Consider the following 27730-nt stretch of genomic DNA (forward strand, 5'->3'; position numbering starts at 1 on the left):
GAGCCTAATGGTATGAAAGGCAAAGCTCCAGCGTGTAGTAGGTAGGAAAGTCTGAGCCTGTGCTAAATGATGCTGTGGGCTCTGAATTTGCCTTTACATTTATGTTAGCTTCTGTGGAGGTTTCAAGTAAACAATGTAGAGAAAGCCATCCTTAGCTATGCTTGGGTAGAGTTAACATGCAGAACATGGGATCATGTTCTAGAACATGCTAACTATGCCAAACCGTGCATAGGCATGGTCGTAGGTTAGCTTTGTGATATGGAAATCAGAACAAAACAATCATATATTCTTTTTGCAATGTCTTTTAGATTAATTGTTGATAACTGTTGATCAGTAGTTTGAATAATATGCCGTGGTAACAAATACTGTCTATTTACAGACCAAAGACAAATAGGTTTGTTGTGGTTTACTCTGGAAGGCACCACACAGCCGTTCACTCACTCCTTGCCCATAGGATGGGGGAGAGAGCTGCAAAAGGTAAAACTGTAAATGGGTTAACATAAGGACAGTTTAGAAAGGAGGAAAGGAGGAAAAAAAAATATTAATGTAAACAAGAAAAGCAATTGATGCACAATGCAATTGTTCACTACCTGCTGACTGATGATGCCCAGTAGGAACGGCCTCCCCAGCCAACTCCCCCCAGTTTTATTGTACAGCATGAGGCCATATGGTATGAAATGTCCCTTCGGCCAGTTTGGGTCAGCTGTCCTGGTTCCATCCCCCCCACCTTCTTGTGCACTCCCAGCCTCCACGCTGGCAGGGCAATGTGAGAAGCTGAAAAGCTCTTGGCTCTGTGTAAGAACTGCTCTGCAACAGCTAAAACATTGGTGTTTCATTGTAAATCAAAAACACAGCATCATACCAGCTACTATGAGAAGAATTAACTCTCCCAGCAAAACCAGGACAAGATTGCAGACTGGGACTCAGCATTAAGAGTCCTCACCATCTTTGGTGACTTCTGAGTGGGAAGAGGAACTTTTATTCCATCTAATTTGTCCTTTAGTACTTGAACATAGACCTACAAAATCTGAGAAGAATGAAGGGGAAGATAAAAATAGCAATATATAACTCTGAGTTGCAAGAGGAACTTCTATTCCATCTAATCTGTCCTTCAGTACTTGAAAAATATAAGAATGAAAGGGAAGATAAAAATAGCAATACATACTTCTCAAATCCATACACTATATTGTCTTATTTGCATTCTTCTACAGGAGATAATCTTGACTTAGCTGGAAACGTACTCTGCCTGGAATCCAGCATGAACTGTAATATGCATTTCCTGTACCTCAGTTTTGTGAAAGAAATACAAACCGCTTTTACTGATGATTCACTTACAATGGACAATTTCTTCAAAGTGCAAGACAAGTGAGTTTAGATGGCAGATAAGAAGAAAAAGTGGCCTTTCCCTAGCTATAGAATGAAATAGTCTAATCAGTTCTCATTACATCTTTTTTTGTGCTCACGTAGACCTTTGGTGTACTGTAGAAATGGCAATGAATGGTTTTAGTGCATTAATTTAAACTAGAATTTTCTTTATTTTTGAATGTATTTCCTTTTCATTTTGCTCTGTGCACAAGAACTGATAAGGCCTCCAGAATTCTAAGCATTCGTAAGCAAGGGGTAAGTTTTGTACTGCAGTAGCTGAGCAGAATATGTAATTTGATTTCCATAACGGTGTGCATAAAGCAAAAAGATTTAGTCAAGGTTTTGATCTTGTATAGCTCTTTTATTTGTGCATACAAAACTGAATTATCTTAAATCCAGCCTTTGTGTGATACGTTAGCTTTCCACTTATTTCATAAGGAAAGTACAAGATTACCAGCGTCTCTGAGGGGCCAGAAGCGTGATTAACTGTTTACCTGGAGAAGCTCATAATTTCCACAGCCTCTTTGCTGTTTGTCTCATTTTATAAGATCAAGTAATAACTTGATTATAACCTTTGGGAAAAATTAATTCTTGAAAGAAAAATGCATTTTGATGTGATCAGCAATAATATTTTGCAGTTATTAAACATGATTGATGTTGTTTTAATGTTAATATTTAATTATATAAGAAAAACTGTAGTTGTTTCTATCCAATATTGAGGTGACACTTATTTAATTGCAATTTTAATTAAATTTTAGAAAGGGAAAGATCATAGAAACATGACATGAAACTGTTGTTTTCACTTGATGCTGTTTCTTTTCCTAATGACAAAGTCTTAGTCTTAGTTAATACTGCTCTCCTCAACAATGGAGTTAAGCCCTCATTGCTCCCTTGATACCCTTGGTACAATGCAGTCCTTAAAAGAAGTATGAAATTTTCTGAGCACACGAAGGTGAAAAAGTAGTGAGGTCAATCTGGATGTAAGTGGCTTAGTGTGACCTATTTCAGCAGAGCTCGTTTTATAAGATATTTGATTGAGATTTCCAACCCAAACCATTCTGTGATTCTTAAATAGCAACCTAATTCAAGATTTTAGGCAGAATACTTATGCCATCCTTTGTTTGCCTGAAACAACTGGGGTTTGGTCTCACAGTTTTGCGTAACATTCTTCACAGTAAAGTGATCAAAGCAATGGGAGCAACATCTCGGACCAGTCACTGCTGCAACACAACCTCTCCAGCATGCTGTGAGTAGTACTCCCCATCTTGGCTTGGCTACTTTTAGCATTTTGTGTTTGAGCTTGTCACTCAATTTGTTATTTAGGAAAGAGACTGAAAGTCAAAGGACTTTAACTACCTAAAGCCCATTTCACATAATGTCCTGATACTTCTCAGCCTTCTAACTTAACCTAGTAACTTCACAGGAAATTATTCTTGCGCAGATGGGGTATCTTCATTAAGAGTTTTCTATTAAAGTATTATTTATACATACAGTGAACCTCCAGTTTAGTCTCTTTAATAGCATCAGAATCCTGGAAGTGAGCCAACTATCATGAAGTGTGTGTGTGTGGAGGGGTTGTCTGTTTATTTGTTTGTTTGTCTGGGAGGAAAGAGAAAACATAAGAGATACAATGTGTTTCACCAGACCTAAAGAAAAATGTGAAATTATACTGAAGTATATGCAATTTTAACTGTGATTGTACTTTGGAAAGTTTTTCTCTAAAAATAGTTCTGTGATGTCTAGTATGCTTCATTACTTTCCATGCCAAATTTGTGCAAGCAACAAGTAAAATAAAAGTGGGAAGGAGGTATTTGAAAGAGTGACCTTTAAAACTAACAGGATCTTTAAATGTGTCATATGTGGTTTCTGTAGAATGCGAGCAAACCAGTGCTGTGTAGATAAAACCTCATGATTCATTACAATTCAGTCAACAGCACAAAAGTTGAATATGGGAGAAGTTAGCGCTCTGATGTGTAGGAAAGTTTCTCAGAGGGATTCATTTTCAAATAAATTTAAGAATGCTCCATTAGATTTTTCAAAGATGACAGGAAGTTATGTCAAGGTAACAAGATCCCGTAAATGAGAACAATAGCAAAGAAATAAAAAGAACTTACCACATGCTTTGAAGCTGCATTTGTATTCAAAAGCCACTAGAAAACTGTTAAATATAAATGAGAGACAGAAGTGGCAGGATGAGGTCCCACACCGAACACAGGCACTCTGAAAACAAAGTGTTGAAGCTGCCCCTGCAGCTTTTCTAGTGAGAGATGTCTTGGAGAAACCCTAAGTGACAACTAGAGTGAGAGATCGATGTCAGGTATTTTTTAAATTTGATTTTTTTTATATGTCTTTCATTTGAAGCAAGAGCTTAACCCTCTTGCTTTGCTAGAATAAATCTGCTGTTTTCATTTTCAGGCTTGTGAACTCAGGTGAGTCTTATACATAGAAGATGATTTTACTTCCCCGTAAGCAATGAATTTAAATAAAGCAGTACTGCAGGCAAAATTCTCAGGTTGCCTGCAGATTGAAGCACATAAAAATGTCTGTGAAAGTGGGGGTCACCAACCCACGGGGCAGTATCTGCAAGTTTGGGTGCTGGCTTAAGAGCTGCGACATAGAGGGTATTAGTCCAGGGAAGTGCTGTAGGGTGTGCTTTCACCAAAGGCAGTGGGTGGACCTTCCAGAAATCTCACATTGTAGCAGGGATGTATTTTGAATTGCCATCTTTGCAGACTCCCATTGAGAGAGGTCAAATTCAATATTTCTGACTAACTCCTCGCCACAATACGAGAGGTGCTTTTGGAGCAAACCTAATTACTGTTTTTGTTATTCTCAGAGTATTTCAGTTGATCCAAATAGCTTCTTACCTTTAGGGGACTTTGCGTGTGCACTCGAGTGCGATATACAATACATGAGACAGAAAATTAGTTCTAACATAACTGCCACCTGCATTGGTGAGGGAAAGAAAAAAAAATCAGTATGCTGTAAAACTAGTCAGTAAACAGTATGCTTACTGGTGTTATGTCATTAGTTTCAAAAGCAGCATTATCAATATCAGAACAACTTAAAGGGACTACTGCATGAGTCCATCGGTAGTTTTAAGAAAACAGTGACTGCATAAAGGTCAAATGTAAATGAAATAAGATGTCTAAAACCACAATGACTATGTTTTCACACCTGTGAGGAATAACACCAACTAGTTTATAAATTGATAGTCTGAAAATACAAATGTGTCATATGATGTATCTATGATGCTGCTTGGAAATCAGATTGACTATTACACAGTTACATTTGAAAAATGTGGTATGTGTTGAACTAGTTTATAGGTCTAAGTTGAAATGCAGGTTGGTGTCCAGCGAGACATACAAAAGTTAAAAGTTATAATGCACTGAACAATTGGACAATATAAATCCCAAAGCCACAGAAACAGTTGAGAACAGATACAAAAACTGGACCTAGATTTCTCAAAACCTGCGCTCATTCTTAACTACAGTCCTATCATTTTTTTTTTCTGAGTCTTTACAGGTTTTTTTTTGTCTTATCCTGTGTGAAATGTTACCTCACGCTAGAGCTCTGCTTTTGATAATTACAGCGCATGATTTAATTTCCAAGGTTAGTTTTCATGATATTTTATTAACAATAGTATAACAATAGTACTGAATTTCCAATCATAAAAGAGCTGGTTGGCATTCATCTGCTGGTTGTTTGAGATGTAGGTAACATTTAATTTCTTATAATGCTTAAAAGCTCCAAAAACCAAATACGTTTAATCTTCTCAACACCTTGAGGGACTGGTGGATGAGTTTTATTACTTCTGCTTTAAAGGTAATGAGACTGAAAAGATTGCAGAAGACCAAGTTTAGAAAGTAATTCTTTGTGTCTTGTTCAGCCTGTACTCAATGGGAGTATGTGCTGTTTTTACAGCAGAGTTAAATAATCTTATAAAAAATCACAAACTCAGTTTTTCTGTATATTTTTAGATAGCTGCCAAACCTCAAATACAGTATCAGAGCTACTTGTACACAATCAATAAAAGAAGCCCTAGTTATCTCAGCAGCTTGCTGTTTGTGCAGTTAGAGTACTTAAATTCAAAATACATGGCAAACGGAACTGATCAGTTTTAAAGATAGATCCAAAAATGACAATATCTGGAAAACTGGAAAATGGCTGACGAGTTTGAATTAGTTGCATTACCAGCTTGATGAACAATATTGAAGCAAATATATACTTTAATTTATGACAGACCACACAGATGGAGTGTGGAAGTCTGGGGTTGATTCATATTCTATGGATGAACTCCTGTACAATTTAGATGATATTCCATCTTCAGTTAAACACAGACTTACTTGGTTATTCTTATGGACTGATCATATTAAAAATAATCAGGTGAATCTCTATTGCTGGAAAACAAAATTATCTTGAAGGTTTATGTAATCATAATTCTGAATGGGAAAGCAAACTTAATGTGTCCACTATGAATGACCTTCTTGTATGGCCATATGTATTTTAGGATACGAAAGGCACTAATAACTTCTAAAGGGCATAGCAAAAGTATTGCAACTTCCACTTAAAATGAATTTCTAAACCAAAACTTTATCTTCACCTACTTAAAAAACATTACCGACCTAAAAAATTTTCATGATAGCAACACAGAAATTCATAGGCCAAGGAAATTATCAGATAATAAAATCTCTGCAGTTGTTAAACCTGTCAACAGATTTACAAAACTCAAGAATATCAACAAGCCTTAGAATAGTACTGTGCTTTATGTTATATCTGAATTACATCAGAATTAAGAAGTTGTGGTTTCCTTTTAGATATGCGAAGGGTTATTTAGTTAGTTTTTGTTTTGCTTTACCACAATGGTAGAAAGCTGACATTTCGTGCTCCATTACAGAGAGCTGTATGCCATAGATAAACCAGAGACTTGAGAACTTTCTTAGAATCTGAATCCCCCCCCAACAACAAAAATCTCAGATCTTGTGTTCTCATCTAGTGATCAAGAAAAGAAAAGTGGCTAGTTCTGGTTGAAACACAGAGTGTCAGGGTGCAGAGCGCCATGTTATGCTTTGAGGGAAGATGCTATTAATGCATAAATGTAAATATGCTGAGGACAGCCTCTTTTAGTGAGTTCTGTATGAGAGTGAAAGCTGTTTTAAAAACCGAGGGGCCTGTCATCTGTAGTCTCTGCTGCTCGTCCACTTACATGGGCAAATCACATGGGTCTCCTGGAAGAGAAGGAGAGGTGGGCTTTATAGAAGGACTTGGACTTTCTTGACAGAGAAGAGTTCAAGGGTATGAATCAACTGCCATACCTAAAAACTTGCAGGAAAGAGAAATTCAGCCTAATGAAGCTAATTCAGCTAATGAAGTGGATACTTGCATGGCAAGGTAAGCCTTGCAAAGAAGGCAAGTCTTTTGTTGTTTACAAGATATGAATCTTTCAAATATTTTAAATTTCTGTGGTTAAAATTCCTTTTCTAAGTCAGCATTCATTGGCATTCTTACTGTTCTGAAAGGAAGCTAGGCTTAGCTCGGGATCTTAGGCAAATCTGTGATCGGATGAGTCTGTGAGCCCTTAGATTACAATCCAGAAAGGCTATGGCCAAAAAGGGTGTTTGTGTACCTACCTGGGTCAGATCCGTGCAGCAACTCAGTTTGGAAACATGGGTCCATGTGCAAATGATTGGGAATGACATTGAGCCAAGCTCAGCAAAATGATTAATAGAAAGTCAGTCAAGAAAATAATGAATTTCTTTAGGTCACCTAGAAAAAGCAAAAACAAAAGTTTGCACTCGTGTAGGGCTTTTTTACCATAAAATTTGCTTGTGTAATACAAGTTTGGGAGATTAAATTAACTGCATTTTTTAGTAGACTGGTATTTAGACATTTAATAGCTAGGGTGCGCAGCAGGATTTTCAGAAGTGCTTGGGCACAGGTGGGATTGACTCTGTAATGCTGAACTTCACTCCTTCCACTTGTTTCAGCGGGGAACTGGAGAATGAAAAAGTTGCTTACGTTCGAAGTTGTGATCTGAAACCTCATTTTACTACCATGGCACTCTTCAGCCTCTGACGGTCTTTAACAGTCTCGGTGTAAGTCAGGCTATGTAGTAAGGCTGTATTTAGCATGCAATAAGCAATTTTGCAGCAGCCAGAAGAACGCAGGTTTACTCACTCCCAAGGAGGGCTTTATTGGCCTGTTTTTCGGGGTAGACCTCGGCTATTTCAGCAGAGGCTCCCGGGGCATCCCCAGCCTCACCTCGAGGAGTTCAGGGCCCACACGGTGCGAGGGGGGCGGCCGCCGGAGCGCGTCAAAGCACTTTTCGGTCTCGTTTTGTGTAATAAAAAGCGACTTTCAGCAGCGCGTCAGCACCTCACGGGTGCGGGCGAGTTCCTAGAAGCGGGGCAAGTGACACGCGTTACTTAAAGCTTCCTAATTTCATCCAGCCAAGCGAGGCGGGAGGGCGCTGCGCCCTTCGCGGGGCTCCGCTGGGGGGCAGCGGGGAGCCCGGGGGGAGCCCCGCGGCTATCTCGCCCTACGCCCCGGGGGAGGAAAGGAGGACCCCGGGGTCGTGCTCCGGGGCCGTGCTGTGGGGCAGGCAGCCCTCCCCGAGCCCCCGGCCGGGCTCCTGAGGCAGCACGCCGCCCCGCCAGCCCAGGTGCGGCCGCCTCCGGAGGGAGGGAAGGGGAGGGAAGGGAGCGGAGCGCCGCGGGCGCGGCTCGCCGGGGAGCAGCGCGGGGGTGGGGTGGGGTGTGGAGGCAGGCAGGAAGGAAGGAGAAAACGAGCGAGCAGGGGGAGAGGAGGGAGCCCAAGCGGCCAGCAGGCCCTCTCCTCCTTCCCCTCCGCGGCTGCTCGTCGCCAGGAGGTAAGCCAGCCGCCGAGGGGCGCAAGGCGGGGAGCGCTCGGCTCGGCTCGGCTCGACCCGGCCTGCTCTCGCTGAGCGACCCGGCCTGCTCGGGAGGCTCCCCGGGGTGGGCCGGCGGTGCCGCCGGAGGGTGCCGCCGGAGGGTGCCGGGGCGGATGCGGGAGCTGGAGCCTGGGGAGCAGGTCGGCAGGTAGCGTGCGTTTCCCCGCCTGCGTGCTTCTCGGCTTAACCGTTTTAACGGTCCGTAAGTAAATGCCAGCCGAGGTAGGGCGCTTTGCGGTGTATTTATTTACTCCGAGTACTTTCTGTGAAGTTAGGCACGGGCTTCTCGTTAAGCTGCCTGCGAGTTTTACCGGACGGTGCGTGAAGCTCGCTGTGGCGGAGTGTAACAGCGCTGGGATGCCCTTACTGATCGGAGAGGCAGAGCCGGGACGTGGCACCCCCGTGTTGCCGCAGCAACTCGCCGCAGTGCGCCCGGCCGGTGCCGCCCCGGTGCGCGCCGCGCTCCCGGCGCCGCGAGTTGCTCCACAGGAATTTCTGGCGGCGTGAGCCTCCGCTCCCAGGCGGCGAAGGTGGCTGAGCTTTCCTCTGAAACAGAAGCCTTCCGAAATAAAAAAAATAATAATAATAAAAAAAAAAAAAAAACGAGGAAACTATTTGAGCGGAGGATGTGCTCGAAGGTATTTCGTAATCGTGTTGAACTAAGTCACTTCGCTGCTTTTGGGCAAGGAACTGTGCTGGTTGCCATTGGTTACCTTGCTCTGTGTTGACCCAAATGCTAATTCAATAAGTGACACCTTTAAAATGGTCACTTCAGAGGACTTTTTTTTTTTTTGAGCAAGCCGAAAAGAAAGATCTGTAATGATCTACAGCGCTTCCTAAGCCTGCTAATCTTGCCAGTTTGTATGCAGTCAAGCCCAGTGGGAGGGTGAAACTGACCACTAACAGATGTAAGGCTGCTCCTTGGTAAATCTTAGAGTAGTTTTTTTAATTTATTTATTTTTTCCCCCACATTTATTTGGAACTTAGTGTAGCGTGTGGTTTAGCAGAAGTTGGGAGCAAGCCTGAACTTCCTTGTATTTGTTGAACTCATCACTGGAAGTGTGACTGGCTTGCTGTGCACTTCAGAAGATTTCTTTAGGCGGGTATCAGTAGTTTTCTTTAAAAGGAAGAAGAAAGTCTCATTTGAGTGTTGAGTAATGAGAAACACTCATTTGAGTACTTCTATATTCAGCTATATCCTTCTGTTTGTGCATTTCGTTAAAAGTTGGCTGGCTTGCTTCAACATAGATTGGTTTATCTGCACACATCTTCCAATCAGTGATGTCTCGCAGATTTCCCCAACTTGAAAATCATGGAATGGAGGCCGTATCAAGTGGCACAGTTTTTTACAATGTTAGGTACAAGAACATATCCTCCATGTGAGGAAGCGTCCTGAAAATTATATATTTTTTTTCCATGCCAATATTGTTGTGTTTCCTTGGGGCTATATAGCTGCTCTTTTCGGCAAAACAGAAAGAACTGGTATGCTACTCTGAGTCCTTCTACCCCATGTCTAAGTCCCTTCTGCAAGAGGAGAAAAGGAAGGATGGGAAAATCATTTTGAAAAGAGTTTGAGAAACATCGTCATCTGGGGAAGAAAGTTGGATGATCCCATGTAAGGCTTATGATGTGCAAAACAAATGGCAACTTATCACATGCCAAAAGCATATTTTCTTAGAAGAGAAGCCCAGATGGATTCCCTTGTATTGCTTTTTACACATAGCAATTTGGACACCGTACACATATTTCTGTAAAATTGAATAGTCAAGTGTCTTCCAAGATGCTCTATTTCATATAGCATTCTTCCCACTTCTGTGAATGTGTTGAATGAATGGCTTTTGTCTGTGTGACTCTACATCAGAGGATGTGACAGTGCACTTAGAATCAGTTTTATTTAAGAAAGAAAAAAATGAGGGAAGCTTGATTATTTTTTTAATGCTTATTTCTGTCTAAGGCTATGGGACAATCTATTTTGCCCTGCTACTGAGAGTAAAAGCTTTGTTTTGCAGGATGTATGTGAACTAACCTTTAAGACTTCTTTCTACTTAAATTTCTGTAGTGGTACAATTACTGACGTGAAAGTCAATGTACAAACAGGTATATATCATTTATATATGATCACTGCATCATCATATGTAATATTGTACAAACTGTGTGAATTATTCTACGGTTAAAGTTGCAGAGTTTTATTGATATTTATTTTAAATAGTTTACTATTTTGGATAAGGTGGTCCTTGAGTTCTATTTTTCTGTACACTTCTTGAGCTTAAGACTGTAGTAAGGATAAAACATTACAACGTAAGACATGATGTAGTATTTATCTTCTAGCCTGTGTTACAAATATTCACTGATTGTGTATATCATAGAATCATATTTACCTAGTTGTGCTTTATTTAAAGCGTCATCCGAGCATTCAAACCAAAATAAGCAAAACCCTCAGATCCACAAATACCAGTAAGTTTCACAATCAATATTTGTATATCATTTACTGAGTTGTGTAGGTGGGTCAGATCTGTAGCATGTCTTTAGAAGTGCTTCAACTCCAGCAACTGTTAGCAACTATTGAAACAAAAAATGGCTTTGGCTTCAGCTCCCAGCATTGCTGGCATTTTGTGGTCAAAACATCGTCTTAGTGAGCAGTTTCTTCCTTTCTTGGTCTGCTGTGTATTATGCTGGAAAATATGCAACAAAAAGAAATTATGTTCTTCGTTCTGTGCTTGATAATCCTGTGCATAGTGTTGTGGTTCATACAGAGATGGGTTAGGATCCAAATAACCGATAATACATGGCTATTGGAGTTCCTGAAGTAGCAGAATGGAGGTTTTCCAGATTAAGGTGTTGGCAAAGCTGTTGCATGTAGAAAAAACAATATTTAGATATGGAAGAGTGTGTGTCAGTAAATAGAAGCTACTTACTTAAGTGCCTTTTTTGTTACTGTAGGAGGTGGAGAGATTGGGAGAATGATACTGTTTGAAAATAAACGCTAACACCTCAGGGTTAAGACCCTATATAGCACCACAAAACCCCAAGGAAGTTCTGGAAACAGCAGAGATAAAGTATTCCAAAATTGAAGTTGAAATTGGTTAACTGATAGGCTAACACTGGAGGTGGTTTTTCGTATGTGAGTGTGTGTACTTTTTTTTTTGTAATGGGTACATGAAGCAGTGCCTGCTTGATATTTTTTGCTCCCATTAGTTATTTCTGTAGTAATTAGAAAAACTAAGGAAAAAAGATTCAACTTAACACAATATGTATTTATATATGTATTTTGGTGGGATTTAGAGATAGCTGAGGGGCAATGCTATTGAATTATATCTTTTGAGAAAGGGGGGCTTAGGTTTTTAAAGAAATGATGAGTGTTTAGATAGGTGCTCAGGTTGAGGAAGGACAAAGTTAAATCTAATTCCTATTCTAAAAGTTGATTGTTAATCGGTTTAGCTCAATCCAGGCCTCTTTGAATTTAAATGACTTAAGAATCTTTCAGTGAGTTAACTCCCGAACAGACTTCATCTCTCGAGAGGCTGGTATGTGGCCTATGGAGTTCTCTCTCCAAAAATCTCTAATTGAATGCCTTTCATATTGAAGGTGGTAAGTCACTGCTTGGCAGACTTGCAAGCAGTGATCAAAGCTATAAAAATGCATCACAAAAAATGAAGCTGAATATATTGGCAAGAATCTAAAGAGTTCTTGTAAATAATGGAACTTTTGTGATAAATGTGCTGATTTGTATGTCTTCCAGAAGAGTGTGGGTTTATTCAACTTCTTTTTCTCCTTACTGTGCCATACATACACACGCATATATGATGTAAGTGCAAAGTTTTTTCCTGTTTTCGATTAGTTCTTTCTGAAAGTGGGAGTAATAAAGGTAGTTACAAAACTGCAAGAGGAAACTTCTAGTGATTAAACTAGTTATTTTATAGTAATATTAGAGTACAATTACTCATAGCAGTGATAACAATTGTGCTCCATTGATTACGTGATTTTAAATTTATATTTGTTTGTATGTGTCTTTGGGGAATGAGGCAGGGCATGAAGATTTATTTATGACTGCTTGGCTGAATAATGATTTACTTATTCAAAAGGCATTAGGGAAATTGTATAGGAACACATTTTATCCTTTATTGGAGCAACTGATATAGTACAAAAGCAGTCAATCTTTCATGCTTCAGTTCTACGTCATAAGTAGTGCCCTTTTAGTTAGCAGATACCTTGAAGAATAAGGTGTACCTTAATATCTGCTACCTTGGGTGTATGCTGGGTGTGTGAATCCTTTTCTTTCAGGCTGTTGTTTAGGTCCTACACTGTCCTACCGAAGCTGTTCTTTCTTTTCCAGGCTGCTCCAGGCTAGTACCTGCATGCCAGGGCAGCTGCTACAGAGTCAGCAGCTTTCCCTAAAGCCAAATGACTCTTTGTACAGGAAGAGGGAGGAGTAAAAAAAAAAAAACCTGTTGTCTGCTGCTGGTCTTAAACCTTCTTTAAAGACACGATTTCAGGTTGTCTCAAACACCTTCCGAACAGTAGCTTCTCCAACTGCTTTGGATTTTGTAAACCATGGATTTGGATATGGCCACAGAGGAAGGAAGAGCTGAAATGGGTGAAATTGGGGGCATGCAAGAGCTGAGTTGGAAAATACCGAGGAGAAACTGTCATGGTCGCTTGAGGTACCAAAGGTCCCTAGCATGGAGGCCAGAACTTGCCTCTGGTTATGCCTCTGATAGTTTGTGACCACAGGAGGTGCTTCCTTGCCAGAGCCGAGAAGCTACCACTTAGCTGTTTCCTGCGTTCCCGTCTGACAGTTCTTTGAAGAACACGTGCCTGATCTGTGAGGCATATTTTGATCACCTCCACAGCTTTCTGGCTGTGGTTCTTTAAATAATTTAAGCTACTACTTCTTTCATTCTTTTTTCTTTTTCTTTCTCCAGACATTCTCAGAAGTGGCTCTACCTTTGCAAACCGTTGTATTGGTTATGGCACTTGGTGGGAACGCTCTAGCCAGTGATTTATTTTTTTTTCTTTTCCCTTCTGAAAGTCTGTTTCTGTGCTAAAAAGCTTAAGGCTCAGAAGATAAAGGAGTGGAAGCTGCACTCTGTAGTTAGTTGGTGCCAGCAGGGGAATGGGAAAGCTTTGAGTTCCAGCTCTGGTCTTAGTTTGTTTTTTCTGATATTTATATCCAAGTACTGTATAATAAGTGCATGTGTGTGGAGATAAGTGGTTCACATCTTGTAACTACTAGGATTATATGTTTTAAAACTATTACTTGTGCTAAGGCTTTGATTTTGGTCTTCTCTTTGTACAGGAGAAGATAAAAGGATGGAGAGGTTATGCTGTTTACCCTGCTTGAAATTTTCATATATACACAATTTAAAAATTGTAGTGTACAAATGACAGGGAGCCTTTCAGAATTTTATTTAAGATTCAAGTAAATTCAGACCTCTGAATTGGGTTTTCTTTCTTTTTCAATACCCTTTTTCTTTTCTATAGGTTTGCGGTCTTAAAAAATAAATAAAATCAGCGTGAACTAAAGAAACTTGAAGTGTCTCAAAGAAACTGGTATTTTCCATTGGCTGACTGACGACAAATACAGAGAGCTTTGTTGCCTCTGAGTATGCATGCATCTTGACTGTATTTCTACATGACCGTGAGGGGCACTGTTCGGAATGAAGCTGCCATCATGTCATCCACAGGCAACGGCACCGATATTGAAGAATTCCTAGTCAACATTAACTTGGGGCAGTATCTTCCTAACTTTAAAGAATATGGCTATAACATTGTGACAGATTGCACGGGCATAAACAACAGCGTGCTTCAGCAAATGGGAGTGTTGCCTACAGGGCACCGCAGAAGGATACTTAAGCAGTTAGACACTGCTCTTTCAAAAACGCAAGGACATTCGCTTCTACATGAAAATGCAAAACTCAAAGACTCGACAGGTTTAGAAAAGAAGCAATATTTGCTCGTGGATGAGGATTCTCCAGTAAGCAATTTAAACGTAGATGAGACTGACTTGATACCTGCAACATCGTCAGTGCAACTTCCTCATGAAGCTTACTTCAGTGAAGAAAGGTTCAAACTTGGAGAGCAAAACGTATCGGAGGCAAGTGATGATAGCATTACGAATTTGGATTTTTCTGGTTTATACCAGAATTCAGATAGCATACTAAAAGCTGTCAGTCTAAGTGGAAGTATTAAGATGAATGCTCAGCCGGATACATCATTGGAAGAAGCTGCTGCATACCAAACTGATGAGCACTTGGCTGGCCGTTTGGCATTTTGTGATCCTCCTCCTTCATTTGCTCATTCATGTGAGACAAAATACAGTGAAAACAAACATCTGATGCTTGCAGATGAGGATGATCTATCTGATTGTGAGCCAAATTCTCCATTCTTTAAGTTTAAAGGAGAAATGATAAACAATGACTTATATGATTCCTGTACACAAAACTGCACAATGGTATTTCCAAGAGCAAGCCGGTCTTTTATGTTAAGACATCGACCTGTGCCAGAAATCCCTGAATCAAGCAAAGTTGAAACTTCAACAAGGTAATTGTGGTTTCTTTTTAGTGAAGAATTGTTGTAGAAATTATGGGACTTTTTTTTTTTTTGGGGGGGGGGGGAGGGGCAGGGAAGAGGGCATTATGGGCTAAGGGTGTCTTTTTCTGGGGATTTTTCTTTTATATGTGTTGTAAATAGCTTGGCTCTGACATGAGTAATGCCAAATTAACCTAAGAAGGATTAAGCAAGTCAAAAGTGCAAATGGGAGTATAAAGGGAAATTCTAGAATAGTGTCTCATTATAATCTCTGCATCTACTTACTTTCAAAGGAATGAATCTTCATTGCTTTCGGAATAGCCTGTGTTTAAAAACAACTATTTCAAGTATTTTTTAAAACTTTATCTGTATGCTCTTCAGATGAAGAATGAAAATACATGTTATAAAAACAAGATTTAAAAAGAAAAAGCTGTTGAATCTATTCCAAACCAAAATGTTACTGATGTGCTGGGGCTAGCATCTCATTAATAGCATCTAAGGAAATTCTGATCCATGGCAGGAAAATGGTTATAAAACAGTAATTTCAGGAGGATAAAAATTCTTAAGTATAAAAATGTGTTTTTGTTAGGGAGACAGGTGTTATAATTGTGTATCCAGGTTATATTTTAGTACCTTTTAAGGTCAGAAAATACTGTTCTTAGAAAACAAAGGTTTATTATTTTCTTGTAAGTCTTGTATTCAAAAAGATCTAGGAAATTTTATACAACTGTGTATATTAAGCTACCCTCATCTGAAAAGTGAGGGAAAACTTAAAAAAGCCTTCTTGCCTGTTAAATGTGCTGTATGGTGTACCCATCCTGTAAGGATGTATCTGTACGAAGGAGGATTTATCTGACAGGATCGCATATGTGGACGTAGGAAGATGATTTTAAGTCTTAGCCTTAAAGCATACAACTCTGCAGTAGAATTTATATTGTTTTAAATTAGAATAGGATGCTTCATGGAGGAGGAAATTATACTGTCAATCTAAAGCAATGATTTTCTTCAGGATGGCTCTTGGACTGATTTCTAAACTGGTTGTCATCTAACTGTTAATTCAGAGAATGAATGCAACAGGTTTGTCATGTTAGGTGTTGGCTTCTGCTGGTATTCATAGAGCAACAGAAACTTTGGCTTCTGCTGGTATTCATAGAGCAACAGAAACTTGGATTTTAATGATGCTTGTAGCATATTTTCTTTTCTTTTTTTTTTTTAGGCATTCCAGGAGGAAGAAATAGGGGAAAAAAAGAAAACCATTTTTTTTTAATTTAATTTAATTTTATTTTAACTAGATACAACTTAAATGGAATTTTGTAGGATGACAAAAGGATGTGTCTTCAGTCAAAGGACATTTTATTTGTCAGTTGGAAAGACTTTTTCTAGAGGATGGAGGTGGAAGGTTTTCAGAGTTCATGCAATCTTTGTAAGGATTCTGTGCAGCACTGGTGAAAATTGGATTGGAGAGCATCCAGTAAAGGTTGTTACTTTATGATAAATTGCATAGTTCGCATTCATTTCAAAATATTCATGTGATGTGGGTGTAGATTTTTATTCCTTCAAAATAGCAGAGTTTGCAATTAGTCTACAAACTAGTAAGGAACACTTGCTGTCTGGAACAAACATTAGTTTTTGTAGCTTGTTTTGCAAAAAGGCAATGGAATGTAGGGGAAAAGATCTGATGTTACAACTTAACTCCAGACCTCTCTTAATAACATTCAAATGTTATCATACTTTAAAAATATGAGGCAGTGAATGTGCAGTTGATCACAATATTACGGGCTGTATACACGAAGAGTATCTTCCCCCAGATTTAATCATGATATTTTTGATTTTGTTAATTGTAAGGTTTTACTCGTCATGCTTGATAAATGTCTTAGGGAGAAGAAAAACTCTTGCAAAGACACATGCAAAGTTTTGTCACTGTAGCCATATCCAAATCATCAGGTTGTGCTTTTTTTAGCCTTTTTTTTTTTTTTAAACCACTAGCCGTGCCTGGAAGGGACGTGTCTGAGAATGTTTTGTATTTGTCTTTTTCATCTGCATATCTCAGCAGTTAGAAACATCATTAGCGAGTTTATACATGCCCTAAGTGCAGAGTTTTCCCAAGCATTTATAAGTTTCTTTTAGATTAATGTAAGATGTTAATATTAAATGCTGTATTACAGTCGTCTGGTTGAACAGGTGGAGAGGCAACAATTCTTTGCAACAAGGAAAAGATTTGCATGCTCTACTTAAAAAAAAGATATATATATATATATATGATCAGTGTCTTCTAAAACACCAAGAAATTGTGCTTTTTGAAACTGAAGTATAAACGTTTTTCAATGGGGAGAGGCTTTACATTAACTTTTGTGGGGTGATCATCCCCACTGCATATAACAAAGCTACTCCTGCTGAGCTGAAACGGGAGTCTAATGCTAAAAGATAACAATGACTAGCTACTAAAAGAATACTCTTATCTCTTCTAAGAAACAGTCACCCAGTAGAGATAACATGCTATGTTTATGGTGTTCCCACCATGACAGTAAATCCTTCAAATCCCAGTGTCTTAGAGACTGATGTGTGACTGGGTCACTAACATCGATACCCACATTCTGATTTGTGAACTCCAGCTTTTCTTCTTCGTCGCTATGCTCCAGTTATAACCATGTAGAAATCATGAAGGACCAGCAGCAAGTCTGTCTGATGAAGATCAAGAGTAAACCAGAGCTTCTAAACAGAACTTAAACTTCACAGAAACGTTCATGATTAACCTTGCTGAGTATTTTTTTAGAGGCAAAGAATTAATACACAACTTTAAAGTGGTGCCTTGCAGTGTCTTTAGCCTCAGGAAAGATCATGCCTTTCCTATAGGATTGCATAGACAAACATTCTCAGCTGATTTTTGTTGATAGACGCTGGTTTCATCCTTATTATATAGTGTGAAGGCTTTTTGCATAGAGGCACAGAATTCCAACTGAAATCTACTGGGAAACCCAGCATCTCCTTCTTGTCATGCGTGGATGTTGGCCTTAAAGCTTTATGCAAGGAAATGCTTTTCTCATGATCTCCTAAGTGCCTTCTAACATTAAAAGCTTGTACGGTAGGTCTCCTTGTGGCCCTTTGCACTGTTGTGACTCTGTCACTTTTTATTACTAATAATGTGCCTGCATCTCTTGTAATTCTGTCTACTTCCCTGTGCCTCGCTTGTGCTCCTAGCTCTTACCTGTAACAAAACATGCTGTCAGCTGCTAGGACACCGTGACGTTTTAGAAGTTGGAAATACCTTGCTTTTCTTTCTTTTTGCAAGTATACTTGGCACCACTGCAGTACTGAGGGGTGTGGAATTAAAAACAAACAAACAAAAACTTATACAATGTTCCTGACAAATCATTGTGAAGATTTTCCTAGCTCTTTCAGATAATCAGCACTGAAGCAATGTGTAACTGTGTTGGGTTCTTGCCAGCTAGATTTTTTCTTATCACAGCATTATGAGCTCACTATTGATACAGAATTAGTAAACATCGCTCTAAAGGCCTTCAAAAACTTCTGAAGGAGTTCTGAAACTAGGAGGTTGTGAATTATCTTCCAAGACTGAAATAATCTGTCTCAACAGGTCTTGATAAGGCAGTCAGAACCCTTTGCAATGAATTTCTGAGATATTTTATGCTTAAGTGCCTAGTCTTAAATTTTTAGTATAGTTTCCCAATAATGTGTTGGAACAGAATAATGGGTTAGACAGAGGAGGATACAAGTTTTGTGGCCTCTCTTGATACTTTTCGTTACTTCTTCCACCATGAAAAACTGATGCCTCTAAGACGAAGTGAAAGTGTTGCAATGGATGGAGTTAACCACATACATGCCTTTAGCCCGAGATTAAAGATAAGCGCAGAGATATGGAAACCTCTGAAGCTGCCTTGGACCATGTTGTTTAGCAGTTGCTCCGTAGCTCTGGTTGCACCCTTTGGAACAGCAGTGCCTTTAAAGGGAAAGCTAAGCAGGTGTATGAAGTGGCAGAGCTGATTGTTGCAGAGTGCCACCCAGGTAACGTTTCAGACTGGCCAATTCCGTATACATCCAGACCTTTTCCACATCCTCCAGCTCTGTCGCTTGTGTTGTTCAGTGCTGATTGCTTACTGCAGGAGAGAAGAAATAGTCCAGAAATAAATCTGGAAAAACTGCTGCACTGGTGGAGGGGCAGGAGGAGGGAGGGCAAGAGGACTTCAGTGTATGTCTGTGTACAGAGGTGCTATGTGCTTGTCCTGGTGCTGTCCATTTCGTGCAAACAGCCACTGCTGTAGTGGAAAGTTAGCAGTGCTGGTATTCTTCACACTCTGTTGCGGACATGTAAGTAATCAAGACTGCTAATGAGATTTCCAGGCTGGTGCTGCTGCCTCCCTCTACTCTTTTTTTGGCCACGCAGAACAGCTTTTAGGAGCGAGAAGCTGCTCTCTCTCTTCCTACGGCCAAGTATCTCCCTTAATTTACCTCTGCAAGCAGCCTGTGAAGCCCAAGGCTCAAACACAGCACAGTAGAGCACTTTGGACTTATTCGTGTAAAGGGAGGGCTAGGTCTTGAGCTGGGTAGAAAATGCGATGATTGAAAACAAAAGCTTCATTCAGTTAAAAGCACTCAGCAGACAAATGCCGGTGAAGACTTTGAAGCACTGACTGCTTGCACTGAGCTCTCTCCCTCGCTTTATTTGCGAGATGGCAGGCCTATATAGAACAAATTGGCTCAGCTCGGCCCAGTGCTCAGCTCTCACCTTTCCAGTCTCAGCCTTCAGCAAGACAAGTTGCTGCCTCATCACACCCTTTCATCCTGTTTATGCACAAGGAAAGGGTGGTGGGGAAGAATATGCAGCCCGAACCACATCCTGTATCTCTTAATTTATGAAAATAGTCGGTCTTAATCTCCACAGTTGTAACAAAGAGATAATATAATTGAAATTATGTTTATCTGTGTATAATTGGTACTTTGTGATTTGCAGGCTACTTGCACTAACAGTCCTATAAAGAGCAAAACAAAGATGATGGTAATCTCATGAAGTATGAGGTTTTGGAAATGGTTAAGGAGAGTCATATTTATGTAGATAAGTTTTTTGGTGATGGTGGCTTTGTTTGATTTTGTTTGGTTTTGGTCTTTCTTGTTTGTTTGTTTGTTTTGGTCTTATTTGTCCCAAAATAAGTCGTCTTTATTTTTCTGTCATTTAATGTAAGAATTTATTTTGTGCAACAATTGACAAGAATGACAAATATTGTCATCTTGCACTTTTTTTTGTATTTAATCTCTCAAGCAGATATTCAGAGTAAGCTATTTTAAGTATTTATTGAGGTAGTTTTTACTTGACATAAGGTAAAACTTTCCATTCCTAAAATGACCAAAACAATTTTTACTTTGTGAGGAAAAACCTACAGATTACTTTTTTTTTTAAAGCAGGTTTCCATACTTTGTATGGAGCACATACATGTAGACACTTAATACAAACAAATCAAAAAAATGCAATGCCTGAAAAATACATGAACTAAAAAAATGCAGGTCTTTATAAGTTGTTTTTCTATTTCTCATTTCCTGGTGAGTTTACCAGTATTACTTTTGACTCATTGCAATTACCATTGCCCACTTTTAAATCCTTCCACTCTGAAACTAAGCCTTTCGCGCACTGTTTTACATAGGGAAGAAAACCATCAGTTTAAAAGCTCTTCTAGTCAAAGCTGATTATCGGTCCCTCTCAAATTTATATTGATGCTATTATTACCCTTAAAAACAACAAACAAATCCTGTCTCTGTTGAAAAACATTATTTCTATTTATGTATTTATTTCTAAGCATTCCAGGTTAGTACAAATGCATGAAGTTAATATGCTAATGTAACTTCAAAAGATTGTAGCTACATCAATTTTAGCAAGACATATGAAGGAACACAGTGCTATGTATTTTTTGTAATTAGAAGAGTGAGCAATTACTATGTATGGAGCTAGGCCATGGCACACTTCAACTGGGCATATTCATCCTATGTTTTCTAAGAACATGATCTCACAAAATGCCATCAAGAAACATAATTTATATAAGTGGGTAAAATTTGTACAGGTACTTGTTATTTCGAAGTGTAGCTTCCATATTGAACTTAATTCAGTAATTTCCTTGGGGCAAATAGAGGCATAGACTGAAAATGATACAAAATGGTAGTTCATAAACATATGCTTTCTTGTCATAGGAAAACATCAGCCTGTAATGTAGAGTTATTCAATTTGGATGTCATGGGGTGGTATTTCTGAAGTCTTGAGCATAACTAACCTTAAAAGCATAAAATTAATCAATAAGTCTAATGGGGAAATGAAAATCAGATATATTGATATTTTTATTAAAACATTTATCTTTGGCTTTGAAGGTTGGAGGATCTGCAAGCTCTTAGCAAAAGCTTAAAGGATCTTTTATAGCGCTTATGAGTCAATGAGTATTCTGTAATGATGCACAAGGATCTGTATCACTGATATTTCAAGCAGAGAAAGTGATATAAAGAAGAGAAATTACTAATTACTTGTGTTAACAGGTGAAATCAGAGCTTGGTTGAAAGCAGACTGAAAACAGACTGCTGCAGCAGTGAAGATGGGTTAGAAATGTACTACTTCAGTTGTATTTTCCCCTACTCTGTTATTCTAAAGCTGCTGCATGAGCCTGAAATCTCAGTAATAATAATAAAAACATGATCTTTACCAGCAGGAACGTACCACTGTATGTGAAATCCCTGAAATAATTAGGGGCTAGCACTACACCAATAATAAAGTAATTTTTCTCCTGTGTATGGGAATACATTCTTGCATATCTACAGAATGCACAGTTGTAGGCACAGGTGGTATAAAAGAAATGTCATTTATGTCTCAGATTGAAAACTTATTGGTGGGGGGGAATCATCATTGGGAATTAAAAATTTTCAGCACTTTTTTTTCAGTGGTTCAAAGCATCTGCTTTGTCTGGATTTTCATGCCTAGGCTCCGTGCTGAGAGCTCAGTGTTGAAGATTTGGCTTTGATACTATGCTGTTTTTTTTCAATGCATTTGTTGGTATTGAATGTGAAGTAGAAGGGAGAGTAGAGGATGGGGAAAGAATGGGGGATCCCCATGCTTCCCAGAGGTATAAATGTATGGTAAGGCATTCAAAACAAACGAAAAAAAAATTCTGAAGATGTGTGTTAGGATCAGTGAAGTATTCAGCATCATGAAGAGAGAAAAGAAAGAACGTTGGGTAATTTAAATTCAGTCAGAAGACTTTTCCAAGACTTAAAATTGACTATTTCTACATTTGCATGTAGTTGTAATACTTTGTTTACCTGTATAAGATGCCTGTGCTCCATTTCTGGGAAATTTCACTTAATATTTTCATTTTGTGCTCTGTTTTGTTCAAGCTCCCTTCAGAAAAGAAGAAACGTGGATCTTACGAATGTATCTTGTGCTGGGAGGCAAGTTTCACAAAAAAGTGAGTTAAGCATGCTGGTACTTACATCTTGAATATTCAGACAAAGAAACCTCAAACCAAAAACTGAGGTCCAACATGAGTGTTGACTTGCTATTTTAAGAAATACTGGGTATCTGGAAAGTATGAAAAAAGTGTGATATACATAATAGCAGAGCACGTAACCACTTTTATGTTTTACTTAGTTTTTGTTTACGAGCTAATTGCATGAAAATTACAAAATATTGTCTGTAAACATAATCTAACATTTTTTTTAGACTACAATATGTTGAATTTTCAAGATTGTATGCATTTTTTTAAAGCAAAATCTGCTTTTTCTTGAAAACTATAAGAAGAGTATTTCTGACTAATGCAGCTTCATTTGTTAGTGAATACTCAGAGCTTCAGGAAATAACAGGAAATAAATTGGTAACTTCTTCCAGTAAACTATTTAATACAGTCTTGCACAGTCAGTTGCATTTAAAAAATAAAAATAAAATTCTTTCAAACGCTAGAAGTTTGAAGTTATACTATTAATTTCAAGCAAATAATTGGTGACAAAATGAAAATTGAGCAGAAATTTGGTGGTTTTATTTTGTTTCCTTTGCTTTTGTTTTTTAAGTCAGAATAAAAGACAGTGAAACTATTTATCCCAAGAGTATACGACGTTTTTGTTTTTTTTTAACTTGATGTGCAGATTAGGAAAGAAGATGATAGCTATATGCAAGCTATATCCAAATAAGATGCTAGTGAAAAGATGCAGTATAAAACTGTAACTAGATATAGTTAAACTACAAACTAGATATACTATGCTAGATATAGTAAAAACTATAACTAGATAAAACTATATAAACAGATGCAGTATAGAAGTATATATTTTCTGAGAAAGTGTGTTTCAGTTATGAGAAATTGTTTCTTGTTCTTCAGTATTTATTCTGAGGAGGACAGAGAAGTCAGAAACAGAAAACTTGTATCCCTTGTTGATTATATCAGTACCTTAATGGAGTATGGCAGTATGTGACTGTGTTTATTTTTTACTTTAAGAAACTTTCACAGAAGAAAAGCCACCCATCATATCTCCATATGGAGAAACCTTTTTCTGGGACAACCTTAAAGATGCTAAGGTAAGTTGAGAAGTCTGGATATAAATGGTTTATATCTTCATGTTATGTATTGTGTACTGCCATTAATTCTTTTTTCTTCTCTTTCAGTTCTCAGTATCTTTCCTGTCTTAGGTATATGCACAAGTTTTATAATTGTGATTTAATCCCGGCAGGCAGCTAAGCACTGCAGTTACCTACTCTCTGTAGGTGGCATAGGGAACAGAATTGAAAAGGTAAAAAAGTGTGAGAACTCACTTTACCACTTATAGCAAAAGCTTCATGTGTGAGCAAAGCAAAACAAGGAATTCATTCACTACTTGCCATCAGCAGGCAGATGTTCAGCCATTTCCGGGAAAGCAGAGCTCATAATGCTTTTTGGAGAGATAAATGCCGTGGTTCTGAATGTCTGCCTCTTTCTCCCTCTTCCCCCAACTGTTATTGCTGAGCATGACACCATATGGTACGGAATATCGCTTTGGTCAGTCTGGGCCAGCTGTCTTGGCCATGTCCCTTCCCAGCTCCTGGTGCACCCCCAGCCTCCTTGCTGGCAGGGTAGCATGAGAAGCAGAAAAGACCTTGGCTCTGTGTGAGCACTGCTCTGCAACAACTAAAAACATTCCTGTGTTATCACTACTGTTTTCATCAAAAGTCCAAAACACAGCATCGTATGAGCCTCTACAAAGAAAATTAACCCTATCCTAGCCAAAACCATGACAATAGTGTAAATATGTATGGACTAGTGACTTTTCTTAATCTAGAGATATGCTTTGTACTGTTCAATAGTAATAGGAATCTCTGCTTTTTTCTGTTTTTTTTTTTTTTTAAAACATAGGAGAGAGAATTGACTTTTCTGCCCAGAGCTAGATGCTGCCATATCAAATGGAAAACAGTCAGTTATAGGCATTTGCAGACTACCTTGACGCCTTCCTTGTACCTTCTTAAGTACAGTGGTGTATTGTAATACTTTGTGTCTAAACGAGGTTAAGTGGGGTTATAACCATTAAAACTGACTAGTAAAGGGAAAAGTGGCTTTTCTCTCTTCTGATAATTCAATATAAAGACTGGGCATCTGGCTGGTGGACAACCAAAGAAAGCAGTTTGTATGTTAGCTTAGCTGATCTAATAGTCGCTTTCGGCCATACACTTTTAAAAATTCCTGTCTATGTAGGTTCTCAGGAATGCTGATGTTTTTCATACATCCCAGACTTGCTATATACACAGTAAGTCACTTTTGTTGCAGGATTCTCTGACGTGAACACTTTTGTTGAGGTCGGTAATTGAACTGTGAATGTCTTAGATGGTATGTGGACAGACTTCTGAATCATGTGGAGGTCCGAGAGGTGAAGTAGCTTAGTGAGGCATCCACCAAATGTTGTGAATCCCAGCTCCTGCTTCTCACTCAGGAATTGTTGCTTCTTTGTTTGCTTATCCTTGTTCCACCTGATCTCAAGCCACTGACTTAGGGAAAACAATAGGTAATTCTTAGTTTCTTTTCTGGTCTTCACTCTAATGTTTCTCCTTTTCAACTACTCTAAATTATTCACTAAAATGAAAACTATTCAACTATTAACTTTCAAAACAGTTGCCTATAATATTTTTCTCCAGTATGAATTTGTTAAGAATTGTGCATTGAAAATAAATGGTTCAAATTGCATCTTCTAGTGGGAGTGCTTTTAGAAGCATAAAAATTAACTTTTATTTTTCATGTGTACTGTCTTCTCTTTGGAATCAAGGCTTTTTGTTTTTCGTCATTGACTTTTTAAGGAGATGGGCATAAATTCATGATGTTTCTCCTTCTATTTCTTGTTAACGTAATCTGTACACAAAAGGTACTTCTGAGCTCCTTTTCTTTCCTATTGCATAGTCTTGTCTGTGCCAATTATTAAAATGTCTTTACAAATTCAAAGTTGAGCTGCTTTGCAATTAGTACAATGGCATAAGCAGGTTTTTCCAGAAAAAGTTTTCTGTCCTTTTTGTTACTTCTTAAAGTTTTTCTATATATTTTATTGGAGTTGCTGCTTATAATACAGCATACCCAGGAAGTTTGTTTGCAATCTTATCTTATAAAGGCACCCAACAGAAAAAATACCATGCTGTTAAGCTAGATTAACTGCTTGAAACAGAATTATTATTTCTGCTGGCTGTAGAATCTCAATAAAAGCAGTATATTACAACATGCTTTCTCTGATCTGAAGATTTAGATTTTAATTATCATGTTCATGTAAGTAAAAAATTTTTTTTTCATTTGTTAAATCACATGCTGGTTGGAAACTTCATAGTTTGCTTCCATTAGAACATAATTGCAGACAAAGGTCATAAAGCAGCACTGTAAAACAAAGGTCCCAAGATATTTCATTTTCAGATTTTTTTCCCCAGTATCAGGTATCCTAGGAACAAATAAGGAAGTTTAGATAACACTGTGAAGTGTTTGAGACTTTAGTAACTGTTGCTTCCTTTTAGAAATAACCGCATATGAGAATATAGTTCATCTGTATTTAAGAAAACAGCAAGTTGTAATGCTGACTAAATGAAGCTTGTTCTAAGTGGTTAGAAGTTGGCCATTCACCTTCTTCCTGTTTCATTGGTGTAACAAAGTAAAAGCTTCTACAGGCTTTTATAAAGGGAGTGTCTAGAAACAGGTAATGAGTCACTACAGACTTAAAGGTAAGTCAGCATGAGAGAATGGGGAATTAAGGGCATAAAAAAAGTATGCCTTAGACTTAAGTGAGGAAGGAAGACAGCTAGAAGCAGAAACCTCTAAAGGGCAACCCGAAGAAGGAACATTTTTCTTTTCCATTGATTCAAAAATAGCACAAATAAAAATCCTAACATTTCACAGCTGATATATTGCTGTGTCCAGCTGAAGAGTAAAGTATATTGGAATTCAGTTTTTCTGTGAAGAAATACTGAGTTCAAGCCTCTGGAGCGAAATACTGGCTTTATTTCTTGCTGTAGATTCTCAGACTAGATTAAAACATGCATATTGAGTTCAGTAATCTCTGTGAGCCCCTACATGTTGTGGTATTGTGGAATGCTGGCTAGATCACAAATTGTGCAACTTTAAAATAGGAACTTTTAAGAACCCCTCCTGTTAAAATATTATCTTTAAAGCCCTGTTTTAAAGCTGTATGGCCTTTAATAGAAGACTAAGGCAGTGTCTCTCAAGTGAAGATGCTTGTCCTGAATGGCATCGAGTATTTAATGTGGCAGTAGTTCCAGTACAATTCTTAGTATTCAGGTTTCCTCACTTCACATTGTGACCAGCAAGACTGACTGGTAGAAAAATATAAACAAAAATGCATCTGAATGCTTCCTGATCAAAAGTAGAGATTTCATATAGGGCTGCAAGTAGGCAGTTACATCTGACTGTGATCTAGAAGCCGGACTTCTTCCTTAAGGGCGGGCTCTTTCTCTGCGTAAGAACAGTATACATTTAAATACAGTTTCTGTCTAATATATATACCCATCTTTCAAGAAATACTTCCTTCTATGAAGGTGACTGCAGGAGAAAATGGTGCTGCTACTTACCTCTGTACAATACCTGACAGAGTTGCAGGAGGTGGGAAACAGGAGTTCTGTCTTGTATCGAGGCTGAGGATCTTGCCAAGTAATCCTGTAACCAACACATGGCTTCCCTTCTTTAATTTGGATGAAGTTTGTGTCTTTTGTGAGGGAACAGAACTCTGTCTGCATAACCTGTCTTCATTTATGGATTTCCATATTTTAAAGTTTGCCAGCAATAGAAATGCATCTCTTGATTGCTATTTGGAAGTTCTCAGGGTCCCCCGAACTTGGCTAAGTGCTGAAGATTGCAGAGCAAGCAAAGGCAGGATGTAAACTGGTATCGTAATGGGTCATGAGAGGGAGCAGGAGGTGCAGCTGTGTACCCGTACACAGTGGGCATGGTTCATCCATCTGAGCAGCCTGGGGCTGCATCATGATGAGCAGGTGAAAATAATAGAGTAAAAATGTTTAGCATCTAACTTAAAGATGCTTCCTGGGTGATGGCATTAGTCTCTTGGCTGTTGCATAAAAATGTGATACTGCCATTTCACCTCCTTTTGTGATGAGTATTTCAGGCATTTTGCAAGTAGCAGACAGGTTGCTCGTCGGTTTTCTGTTTTTGTTTGTTTTGCAAATATAGGAGTGTTTTTCATCATCAGCATCTAATCCTTGGTGCTACAACATAGCTAATAGTGTGTGGTGTGTGTTGGTGTGTTTTTTGGAGGGGTGTTTTTTCTTTTTTTTTTTTTTTAACAAACTATCTGGTTGGCAGAGGAGGTCAAAAAGTTCCTTAAGGGTTATTCTATTAGCAGCCTATATCTTCCCCAGTTTTTTCTGTAGAGTACAAATACTCAGCTTTTAGCTGTGCCCTTTTTTAAGCTTGTCTTTTC

General features: G+C 38.6%; 1 protein-coding gene and 1 long non-coding RNA gene across 6 annotated transcripts in view; one reads left to right on the plus strand and one right to left on the minus strand.

The window, feature by feature from the left end:
* Positions 1-5053: 5053 nt before the first annotated feature.
* LOC310898669 lies at positions 5054-10660 on the minus strand. The gene is made up of 4 exons (XR_014583519.1): positions 8587-10660; positions 7627-7761; positions 6996-7131; positions 5054-6593 (listed from the first exon to the last, which is right to left on the minus strand). It is a non-coding gene; the product is annotated as an uncharacterized lncRNA (long non-coding RNA).
* Positions 7887-27730, plus strand: part of ARAP2 (ArfGAP with RhoGAP domain, ankyrin repeat and PH domain 2) — a 129539-nt gene continuing 109695 nt past the window's right edge. For 3 of the 5 annotated variants that reach the window (XR_014583518.1, XM_083834043.1, XM_083834046.1), the window contains exons 1-4: positions 8097-8233; positions 13757-14815; positions 22187-22257; positions 23278-23357. Coding sequence is in view for 4 of the 5 variants with exons in the window: in XM_083834043.1 (XP_083690169.1) it covers positions 13908-14815; positions 22187-22257; positions 23278-23357 (1059 nt within the window). In the remaining variant the exon portion in view is untranslated. Of the gene's footprint in view, positions 8027-8096; positions 8234-10674; positions 10730-13756; positions 14816-22186; positions 22258-23277; positions 23358-27730 lie in introns of those variants that run through there. The other 2 variants (XM_083834045.1, XM_083834044.1) reach the window with 2 other exon arrangements.

This window comes from Anser anser (genome assembly GCF_964211835.1).
Source record: "Anser anser genome assembly, chromosome: 4".
In the NCBI taxonomy this organism is placed as follows: Eukaryota; Metazoa; Chordata; class Aves; order Anseriformes; family Anatidae; genus Anser; species Anser anser.